We start from the raw sequence: 11,983 nt of genomic DNA on the forward strand, positions 1-11,983 counted from the left end.
AAGTAACCATGTATGTGAGGGGAGATTTTCATATCCATGGAAAATCACAGGCTTAGAAAATACCTGAAAAGACTGGCTGATTCCTGGTACAGAAACACCTTGCAAGAGTAAACAATAAAATTAAATTTGAAATAAAACAGCAAACCCTAGGAAAGGAAGAGAATGTGATCTCCAGAGTTACCACATTGTAAGAGTTAAATGTGCAGTTTCCAACAAAAAGCACAAGACGTACAAAGAAACAGGAAAATATAGCCCATTCAAAGGAAAAATAAACTGTCCCTGCAGAAGACTATCCTTGAGAAAGAGTTAGACTAAGACTGTAAGACAAGATGCTAAATGAGCTAAAAGACATGGACAAAGTCTCAAGAAAATGATAGGCCCAGCACAGTGGCTCCTGCCTGTGATTCTAGCACTTAGAAGGCTGAGACGAACCACCTGAACTCAGTGGTTCGAGACTAGCCTGGGCAACATAGTGAGACCTTGCCTCTACAAAAACTCAGCAAAAATTGGCCGGGCGCAGTGCCTCATGCCTGTAACCCCAGCACTTTGGGAGGCCGAGGCAGGCAGAACACCTGAGGTCAGGAGTTCGAGACCAGCGTGGGCAACATAGTGAAACCCCATCTCTACTAAAAATACAAAAATTAGCTGGGTGTGGTGGTGGGCATCTGTAATCCCAGCTACTTGGGAGGCTGAGGCACGAGAACCGCTTGAACCCAGGAGGCAGAGGTTGCAGTGAGCGGAGACCACACCATTGCACCCCAGCCTGGGCAACAAGAGCAAAACTCCGTCTCAGAAAAATAAAAATAAACAAAAATTATCTGGCCATGGTGGCACGAGCCTCTGGTCCCAGCTACATGCGAAGCTGAGGTGGGAGGATCTCTTGAGCCTGGGAGGTCAAGGCTGCAGTGAGCCAAGATCATGCCACTGCACTCCAGCCTGAGCAACAGAGGGAGACCTTGTCTACAAAAAGATAAAGGAAAAAAAGATGAAAAAGATACATGAACAAAATGGAAATATCAACAAAGAAATAAAAAACATAAAAAGAAACCAAAAGGAAATTCTGGAGCTAAAAATAACTGAAATGGAAAATTCACTACAGGGATTCAGGGAGATTTGATCAGACAGAAGAAAGAGTCAACAAATTTAACTTAAAGATACAACAATGGAAATTATTTAGTCTTAGAAACAGAGAAATGATTGAAGAAAAGGGCCTATAGGACACCATGAAGCAGTCAACTCACACATTGTGGTGGTCCTGGAGGAGAATAGAGAGGGGAAGGGCAGAGAGATTAAAGAAATAATAGCCAAAAACATCCCACATTTGATGAAAGACACGAATATAATCCAAGAAAATCAAGGAACTCAAAGCAGGATAAACTTAGATACCCACACAGAGGCACATTATAATCAAACTGTCAGAATATGGAGAGAATCTTGAAAGCAGCAACTTATCACACACGAGGGATTTCCCAATAAGATTATCAGTCGATGTTTTTGTTTGTTTTTTGAGACAAGGTCTCTGTTTGTCACCCAGGCTGGAGTGCAGTGGCATGATCTCAGCTCACTGCAACCTCTGCCTCCCGGGTTCAAGCAATTCTCCTGCCTCAGCCTCCCGAGTAGCTGGGACTACAAGCATGCGCGACCACTCCCGCCTAATTTTTATATTTTTAGTAGAGACGAGGTTTCATCTTGTTGGCCAGGCTGGTCCTGAACTCCTGACCTCAGGTGATCCACCTCCCTCGGCCTCCCAAAGTGCTGGGATTACAGATGTGAGCCACCATGCCCAGTCTATTATTTTTATTTTTAAAAATCCCAGAAACAGGCTGGGCTCAGTGGCTCACACCTGTAATCCCAGCACTTTGGGAGGCTGAGGTAAGCAGATCACCTAAGGTCAGGAGTTTGGGACTAGTCTGCCCAACTGTGAAACCCCATCTCTACTAAAAATATAAAAATTAGCCAGGCGTGGTGGCGCATGCCTATAATCCAGCTACTTGAGAGATGGAGGCAGGAGAATCACTTAAACCCAGGAGGCAGAGGTTGCAGTGAGCCGAGATCACGCCACTGCACTCCAGCCTGGGTGACAGAGTGAGACCCTGTCTCAAAAAAAAAAAAAAAAAAAATCCCAGAAATGGCCAGAATGACTAAAGTTTTTAATGACATTCATATTTTCAACAGAGTCAACTTTTCCTGATTTTCTATTTTATGTGTCTTCTCTCCTTTGTCATCTTTTTAAAAAAAGTATTACAGTGTGGTCATTATCAATTTCTGTATTTATTTGCATAGGGAAATGAATAAGCGTCTAACAGAAGAACAAGCCAGAAAAACGTTTGAGAGAGCCATGAAACTGGAACAGGAGTTCACTGAACATTTCACAGGTTGGAACCACCTTGTAACAGTCCTCTTTAAGATAAAACTTTGCTCTGAAGCCATGTGAACTGATCCATGCAAGTGGATTTTGAACTATGCCTGCATCTACCAGTAGTAACTAGTACTGTCATTTTCAGAACAAACCCTTAAGATCAGTGGTTTTGTCCTGTGGGAAATTTCATCTAGCCTAGGCAGTGGTGCTGGGAATCTTTTTTGGAGACGGAGTTTTGCTCTGTCGCCCAAGCGGAGTGCAGTGGTGTGACTCGGCTCCCTGTAACCTCTGCCTCCCAGGCTCAAGTGATTCTCCTGCCTTAGCCTCCTGAGTAGCTGGGACTATAGGCATGCACCACCACACCTGGCTAATTTTGTATTTTTGGTAGAGATGGGGTTTCACCATGTTGGCCAGGCTCGTCTTGAACTCCTGACCTCAGGAGACCCACCTGCCTCAGCCTCCCAAAGTGCTGGGATTACAGGAGTGAGCCACCACGCCCCGCCAGGAATCTTGAGATTTAATGTTTCTTAGGTTATTGATTGGAACAGCAAAAACAGGAATAATTCATACTTGACCAGGGAAAAAGAGATTTAGATTTCATTTATTCTATGAAACTCTGATTTTCCTCTTATCCTTTATAAATTTTGATCCATTTTCTCTAGCCATGTTGAGGTATAATTGACAAAATGTGTATATATTCAAGGCATATAATGTGATGTGATAAACGTATACATTGTAAATTGATTAACACAATCAAATTAACATGTCTTTCACCACACAGTTACCATTTTGTGTGTGTAGGGAAGATGCTTAATACTCTTTATTAACAATAGTCACTATTGCTGTATATTAGATCCCCAGAATTGACTTATCTTATAACTGAAAGTTTGTACCCTTTCACCAGCATCTCCCCATGTCTTCTACTCTGCAGTCCCTGGAAACCACCTCTGTGTTTCAGTGAGTTCTACGTTTTTAGCTTCCACGTAGAAATGAAATACAGTATTTGCTTTGCTGTGTCTGGCTTATTTCATGTAGCATCAGGTCCTCCACATTCACTCATGTTGGTTGTTGCAGATGATAGGATTTTCATTTTTATGGCCTAATAAAATATTCCATTGTTGTATATATACTATATACATACATACATACATATATAGATATGTATATTTGTTGTTACTTGTTTTTATTTGTTGTTACTTAGTTTTTTCTCTCTTTTTTTGAGACGGAGTCTCACTCTGTCGCCAAGGCTGCAGTGCAGTGGCGCGATCTCAGCTCATTGCAAGCTCCGCCTCCCGGGTTCACGCCATTCTCCTGCCTCAGCCTCCCGAGTAGCTGGGACTACAGGCGCCGCCACCACGCCCTGCTAATTTTTTGTATTTGTTAGTAGAGACGGGGTTTCACCGTGTTAGCCAGGATGGTCTCGACTCCTGACCTCATGATCCACCCGCCTGAGCCTCCCCGAGTGCTGGGATTGCAGGCGTGAGCCACCACACCCAGCCTGTTTTTGGTTTTTTTGTTCATTTCTGAGACAGGGTCTTGTTCTTGCCCAGGCTGGAGTACAGTGCCATGATCATGGCTCACTGCAGCCTCAACCTCCTGGGCTCAAGCAGTTCTCCCTCTTCAGCTTCCTTAGTAGCTGGGACTACAGGCGTGCAGCACCACACCTGGCTAATGTTTTATTTTTGTAGAGACAGGGTCTCACTGTGTTGCCTACGCTGGTCTCAAAACTCTTAGGCTCAAGCAATTCTCCTTCCTCGGCCTCCCAGAGTGCTTGGATTATAGGTGCACTGCACCTGGCCTACGATACTTTCTTTATTCATTCAACTTTTTTTTTTTTTTTTTTTTTTTTGAGATGGAGTTTTGCTCTTGCTGCTCAGGCTGGAGTGCAGTGGCGTGATCTCAGCTCACCACAACCTCCCAGGTTCAAGCAATTCTCCTGCCTCAGCCTCCTGAGTAGCTGGGATTACAGGCATGTGCTACCTACCACGCCCGGCTAATTTTGTATTTTTAGTAGAGACAGGGTTTCTCCATGTTGGTCAGGCTGGTCTCAAATTCCTGACCTCAGGTGATCTGCCCGCCTCGGCTTCCCAAAGTGCTGGGATTACAGGCGTGAGCCACCGGGCCTGGCTCATTCATCTTTTGACAGACTCTTAAGTTATTTTCCTATCTTGGCTATTGTTGATTATGTTGCAGTGAACATAGGAGTGCAGATTTCTCTTCAACATACCCATTTCTTTTCCTTTGGGTTTGTTGTTGTTGGCTTTTTGTTTGTTTGTTTTTATTGTTGTGTTTTGAGACAGTCTCGCTCTGTTGCCCAGGCTGGAATGCAGTGGCATGATCTCGGCTCACTGCAACTGTCGCGTCCTGGGTTCAGTTGATTCTCCTGCCTTAGCCTCCCAAGTAGTGGGGACTAGAGGCGCATGCCACCCCACCCAGCTAATTTTTGTATTTTTAGTAGAGATAGAGTTGGCCAGGCTGGTCTCAAACTCCTGACCTCAAGTGATCCGCCTGCCTCAGCCTCCCAAAGTGCTGGAATTACAGGCGTGAGCCACCACGCCTGGCCCAATTTCCTTTCCTTTGGATATATATACCCAGTAGTGGGATTGCTAGGTCATATAATAGTTCAGTCTTTAATTTTTTGAGGTGACCGGGCACGGTGGCTCATGCCTGTAATCCCGGCATTTTGGGAGGCCAACGTGGGCGGATCACCTGAGGTTGGGAGTCCGAGACCAGCCTGACCAACATGGAGAAACCCCGTCTCTACTAAAAATACAAAATTAGCCAGGCGTGGTGGTGCATGCTTGTAATGCCAACTACTTGGAAGGCTGGGGGCAGGAGAATTGCTTGAACCTGGGAGGCGGAGGTTGCGGTGAGCCGAGATCACGCCATTGCATTCCAACCTAGGCAACAAGAGCGAAACTCCATCTCAAAAAAAAAAAAATTTTTGAGGAACGTCCACACGATTTTCTATGATGGCTTTACTCGTTTACATTCCCACCAACAGTGTACAGGGTTCCCTTTTCTTCATACCATTGCCTACTTGTTATCTCTTATCTTTCTGATAACAGCCATCCAGACAGGTCTAAGGGGATATTTCATTATGGGGTGGGTGGGTGGGTGGGGGTGTGTGTGTGTGTGTGTGTGTGTGACAGAGTCTTGCTATGTCACCCAGGCTGGAGGCAGTGGCATGATCTCAGCTCACTGCAACCTCTGCCTCCTGTGTTCAAGTGATTCTCGTGCCTCAGCCTCCTGAATAGCTGGGATTACAGGCACCCGCCACCACACCCAGCTAATTTTTGTGTTTTTAGTAGAGACAGGGTTTTGCCATGTTGGTCAGGCTGGTCTCGAACTCCTGGCCTCAAGTGATCCACCCACCTCAGCCTCCCAAAGTGTTAGGATGGCAGGCGTGAGCCACCGCGCCCGGCCTCATGATTTTGATTTCTATTCCTCTGATGACTAAAGAAGTTGAGCACTTTTACTGGTACCTGTTGGCCATCTGTATGTCTTCTTTGGATAAATGTCTATTCCAGTCCTTTGCCCATTTTTTTTTGTTTTTGTTTTTTTTGTTTTTTTTGTTTTTTTGAGACGGAGTCTTGCTGTGTCGCCCAGGCTGGAGTGCAGTGGCCGGATCTCTGCTCACTGCAAGCTCCGCCTCCCAGGTTCATGCCATTCTCCTGCCTCAGCCTCCCGAGTAGCTGGCACTACAGGCGCCCGCCACCTCGCCTGGCTAACTTTTTATATTTTTAGTAGAGACGGGGTTTCACCATGTTAGCCAGGATGGTCTCGATCTCCTGACCTCGTGATCCGCCCGTCTCGGCCTCCCAAAGCGCTGGGATTACAGGCTTGAGCCACCGCCTCTGGCCGTTTCCTGACTTTTTAATGATTGCCATTCTAACTGGTGTGAGATGGTATCTCATTGTGGTTTTGATTTGCATTTCTCTGATGGCCAGTGATGATGAGCATTTTTTCATGTGTCTGTTGGCTGTATGAATGTCTTCTTTTGAGAAATGTCTGTTCATATCCTTTGCCCACTTTTTGATGGGGTGGTTTTTTTCTTGTAAATTTGTTTGAGTTCTTTGTAGGTTCTGGATATTAGCCCTTTGTCAGATGAGTAGATTGCAAAAATTTTCTCCCATTCTGTAGGTTGCGTGTTCACTCTGATGGTAGTTTCTTTTGCTGTGCAGAAGCTCTTTAGTTTAATTAGATCCCATTTGTCAATTTTGGCTTTTGCTGCCGTTGCTTTTGGTGTTTTAGACATGAAGTCCTTGCCCATGCCTATGTCCTGAATGGTATTGCCTAGGTTTTCTTCTAGGGTTTTTATGGTATTAGGTCTAACATTTAAGTCTCTAATCCATCTTGAATTAATCTTCGTATAAGGAGTAAGGAAAGGATCCAGTTTCAGCTTTCTACTTGTGGCTAGCCAATTTTCCCAGCACCATTTATTAAATAGGGAATCCTTTCCCCATTTCTTGTTTCTCTCAGGTTTGTCAAAGATCAGATGGCTGTAGATGTGTGGTATTATTTCTGAGGACTCTGTTCTGTTCCATTGGTCTATATCTCTGTTGTGGTACCAGTACCATGCTGTTTTGGTTACCCAACACCATGTTTTTAAAACACTAGCCTTTCCCTATTGTGTGTTCTTGGCCCCTTGTCAAAGATTAGTTGCCCTTTGATCCGTTTTGAAATACTGTCTGTTTAAAAAAAAAAAAAAGAGTAGGTAGCAATTCCCCAATATTCTTTTCTTACTCAGTTTGTCCTTTAACTGACTCCTCAAGTCTTTGGACATTTTTGTTGTTTGTTACATGTTTGTTTGAAATAATATCAGCCTAAATTTGACCTTCACAGTGAGTATCAGTAAGGGTCATGGTTTTATAAGCCTTGTGCTTTCTTATTTTTTTCAAACTAATTTCAGACTTAAATAGAAGTTAGAATAGTACAGGGAGTCTCATGTACCCTTCACCCAAATTCCTCAAGTGTTAACATTTTACCACATTTATAATTTTTTTTCTGAAACACTTGAGGGTAAGTTTCAGGTCGATGCCCCTTTACTTCTAAATATTTCAGTGTGTATTTTTCCAAAAAACAGGGATATGCCCTTTTATAATCATAGTTTTATTACCAAAATCAGGAAATTTAATAATTATATGTCTCATCTAACTATAGATCTTATTATTATTTCACTATTCTTCTAATCTCTTTAGAGCAAAATGGAAAAAAATGGTTTTTCTGTTCTGGTGCAAGATGCAGTTCAGGCTCACGTGTTGCAGTGAATTATCACATCTTTAACGTTCTTTAATCTGAAATATTATCACATCTTTAACGTTCTTTAATCTGAAATAGTTGCCAAGTCTTGTCATTCATGACCTTGACTCACATTTTTTAAGAGTAAAAACTAGGGGGGTTTTTTTGTTGTTTTTTCTGTTTCGTTGGTTTTGTTTTGTTTTGTTTTTTGAGCCAGGGTCTCACTCTGTCACCCAGGCTGGAGTGCAGTGGTGCAATCTCAGTTCACTGGAGCCTCCACCTCCCAGGCTCAAGTGATCCTCCCACCACAGCCTCCCAAGGAGCTGGGACTACAGGCTGCAGCCAACATGCCCAGCTAATTTTTGTGTTTTTTGTAGAGACGGGATTTTGCCGTGTTGCCCAGGCTGGTCTGGAACCCCTCCGATCGCCCACCTTCACCTTGACCTCCCATAGTGGTGGGATTACAGGCGTGAGCCACTGCACCTGGCCAGAGACCCATTCTTTTATAAAATGTCCCTCCCTCAATTTGGATTTATCTGACGTTTTCTCATAATTAGATTTAGGTTATGCATTTGGGGCAGGAATAGCAGTGAAGTAATGATGTATCCTCTGTGTGTCATACAAGGAGGTTTACAGAGTCTGCTTGTGCCATTACTTGTGATGCTAATTTTAACCACATGGTTAAGGTGTCTGCAGCCTTATGCTTTCCCAGTTTCTTCCCAAGGAGTATCCTGGTTTACTAACCGTGCCGTTCATGAATTTACAAAGTAAGCAAAATTTGTATTTCCCAAGGCAATTCCTGGCTCTTTTCTCCTAAAATAAATCCTTGCGTGTTGTTGTCAGCCTAAACTATGAAATGCTCTGGGATTCTGTCCTGTGCTGTTGGAGTGCATCAAGATGCCAAACCCACAAACCAAGTATCTTGTCAATTGAACTGAGTCTTCAGGGACACTGAGGCATGTCTGTATTTAGCTCAAAAGGTAGAAGTCTCACAAAACTGATACTTGCGAATATTATGTTACTTAAAATTCTTGGTTACTCAGGCATTCCTAGCTACGCATAAGCCCTTCTTACCTACATATAACTTCTTTCTTCTATGCACATAATCTCCGGTACCAAATAGACAGTATTATTTAAAATCTCCCTTTGACATTTTATGCTCGGTTTTTCAGACCATGGAAATCTACACCTATGATGCTCTTCCAAGATCACTGGGGATTTTTTTATAGTTTAATAGGTGACTTATTTAATTTGCAATTCTGAATTATTTCATTTATATGTAAACTTTTTTGTGAGAAACAGGGTTTCACTTTGTCACCCAGGCAAATGGTACGATCCAATGATACGATCATAGCTCACTGCAAATGTGAACTCTGGGCTCAAGAGATCGTCCTGCTCTCTCAGTCTCCCAAGTAGCCAGGACTACAGGCACACACCACCATGCCCAGCTAAGTTTTTTTTTTTTTTTGGACACAGTGTCTCACTATGTTCCCCAGGCTGATCTCAAACTCCTAGCCTCAAGCAACCCTCCACTTCAGCCTCCCAAAGTGCTGGGATTGCAGGCATGAGCCACCATGCCCAGCCATAAACATTTTCTTTCCTCTTAAAAAGTGACTCGTGCTTATTGCTATCTAGCGATACTTTGTTTTTGTTTGTTTGCTTGCTTGCTTTATTAACTGACCCTCATCCCCCACAGACCTCAGGGGCTTCAGCTATTTCCAAAGAATTACTTATTAGTAATTGTTACTCTTTTTTTCACACATTATTTCAGGCAGCAAATAAACATTGATTGTTAAGTCTCTAAACACTAACAAGCTGGCTTAGATAATTCACCTACTCTACAGTAACTGACATGCTGGCTTAACTGAAAAAAGTAGCATCAATCTGTAGCCAGCTCTTTTCCGCTGCGATCCTACCCCAAAAAAATAAAACAAAACATTATCCTGCATCATCCTGTCTGTGGGATTGTAGCCAGTTTCCTTTTTCCTACATAGTGATGGAGAAATCAGGACAGTTAAGAAAATAATTGGTTTTAAAATAATAAAGCTAATATATGCTCAGATGGTAAAAGAACAAAAGATCACCAAATCTTACTTTTTGATCCATTTTTAAGATAAAAATGTTATACTATACCAGTAGGAAAATTAATGAAGTGAGCTGTTTTTTCTAAGTGAACAATGCGTAAATGGTGATTCTTCCTGGATGAGTAACTTTCTCAAAGATATTAGTTTCTGCTATTTCACCAATAATTGTAATGACAAAATAGACAATTAATGGAGATTTCTGATTTTGTTTCTATCATTACAGCTATTGTACAGGGAGATACGCTGGAAGACATTTACAACCAAGTGAAACAGATCATAGAAGAACAGTCTGGTTCTTACATCTGGGTTCCAGCAAAAGAAAAGTTATGAAAACTCATGTTTCTCTATTTCTCTTTTCCACAATTCCATTTTCTTTGACATCTCTTTGCCCTTTCCTCTGGAGTCTTTCTTCAATACTGATTTCATGTTGAATTATATCCCACATCATGGTCTGCAGGTGCGCTTCTTTTTTTACATGTAGTGTCTCCTTCAGGTTACATCATGTGTGTTATTTAATGTCACTATTGGTTAGTGGCCATTTTTCACAACTGAAGATGGAATGGCCTGACCAGCTATTAAGAATTTGGGGAGACGCAGAAATTGTGGTAAAATTCCTTAATGTTTAAGGGAAAGTAACTTTAAGAGATTTTTGGAAAAGCTTTATATACATTCTTTTCAAATTTCAGTACAAATGAAAAAGTGGTTTTAATCAGTGGCTTAGTAGACTTTGAGCAACTATGCACGCTTAAGTTTAATAGCATGGTTTGGCCAATGTATTACTCTCAAGTCCTGTTCTCAGTCAGCTTCTATCATCAAAGCAATTGTTTCATTATAGGTAAATAAGGAAAACATTTTTTAATTTAAAACTTCATGTCTGAGTTAACTTTCATAAGGGATTTCATTTTTCCTAAGCATTCTTAAAGTCTTTTATTATTTGAAGGTTCTTTTTTCCCAGTACATTTGCTAGGAATAACAACGTTTAAATGTTTTTAATCTACTTGAGCAACACTATCGTGTCTTACAGAAGTTGTTCATATGTAAATGATCATCACATTCTGTGAATCGAGGCCATGTTCAGGTGCTAAGGAAGTTCGCCTTTTACACAGAAGGTTGAGAAAATTTCCTAGATATAAATACAGATAAATCAGACATCACAGTGGTGATGTAGAAACCATAATGGCAATGGAAAGGAGTCCAGTTCATAGCCTAAAACTTAAACATGTATTCTTAGGAGTCAGATTTTACTGAATATTTTACCCACAATAGCTGCCTATTTTGTTATAATAAAATATATATAAATATATATATAAAACTTTCTTTAAACTCTGTAACTATGGGAATTATTTTCTTTACATAGTTGCGCACACACACAAACATATATATATATATATTTAAAATATATTTTGTTTCTTTTTCCACCTACTCCTAACTTTTTGTTTGGTTTTTAAATTAAATATTAATTGAATAGACTTATCTTCCTTAATCCTGTGAACTGAAAATGGGGGCATGGTGATCATGAGGAGAAACATTTAGGGAAATTAGATTATAAGTAAAAGTATGGGCATATTCTCCTCTTTTCTACAAAAGTTTTCAAATGGTTCCTGGGGTTTTTTGTTGTTGTTGTTCTTGTTGTTGTTATTGTTGTTCTTGTCATCAGGTTTGATTTTGGTCCTTGCCCTTTCCTTCTAGTTCTCCTTTTGTTAATAGGAAGGCAGGCAAAAGCCCCATTTATGTGTGTGTTTTCCCCTCAGACAGCCTTCATCCACTGCTCTGCACTAGAATTACACAAATCTTCATGGTGAGCAATTTTAAGAAATTTTAGTGAAAGGTAGAAATTATTTCAGAAATCAGTTTCTCTGGTCCTTTATATTAATAATAATATTTGGCTTCCCATTGCTCTTTGGAGTTGTTTATTAAATATGTGTTTTTGACAACCTCCTCATTACAGTTTCTTAAAGAAATGAGTACTGGTTTGTAAAGAATTATCAACATTATCCATTCCATTTACGAAGAAGAGGAGAACAGCTAATAAACTGTATTGTAAAATCCATATGTTAAATGTGTCTTGAATTTTGAAAGAAAAAAATATTTTGCAAGCTAACATTTTCTTGAAACAATCTGAGGCATCTGTAATTTATAACTGAATTCAAGAGCCATTAGGCAACAGAGTATGTTAACACATTGAAATACACACAATATTGCTGTTACACTAAATATTGTAGGTTGTTAACAAAATACAAACATACTAGAAGAAAACTGTTGTAAAATCTCAAGAGCTTCAGAAATTGCCTTACAAGAC

At 41.1% G+C, this 11,983-nt stretch overlaps 1 protein-coding gene across 28 annotated transcripts in view; it reads left to right on the forward strand.

The window, feature by feature from the left end:
• DLG1 (discs large MAGUK scaffold protein 1) overlaps positions 1 to 11,734 on the forward strand; it is a 278,145-nt gene extending 266,411 nt beyond the window's left edge. For all 28 annotated transcript variants that reach the window (XM_033213126.1, XM_033213130.1, XM_033213141.1 and 25 more), the window contains 2 exons: positions 2,284 to 2,375; positions 9,908 to 11,734. In XM_033213126.1, coding sequence (XP_033069017.1) covers positions 2,284 to 2,375; positions 9,908 to 10,014 — 199 coding nt within the window. In that variant the 3' untranslated portion in view covers positions 10,015 to 11,734. The remainder of the gene's footprint in view (positions 1 to 2,283; positions 2,376 to 9,907) is intronic.
• The last annotated feature ends 249 nt before the right edge of the window (positions 11,735 to 11,983 follow it).

This window comes from Trachypithecus francoisi, unplaced genomic scaffold, assembly GCF_009764315.1.
Source record: "Trachypithecus francoisi isolate TF-2019V2 unplaced genomic scaffold, Tfra_2.0 Lachesis_group0, whole genome shotgun sequence".
NCBI classification, from domain to species: domain Eukaryota; kingdom Metazoa; phylum Chordata; class Mammalia; order Primates; family Cercopithecidae; genus Trachypithecus; species Trachypithecus francoisi.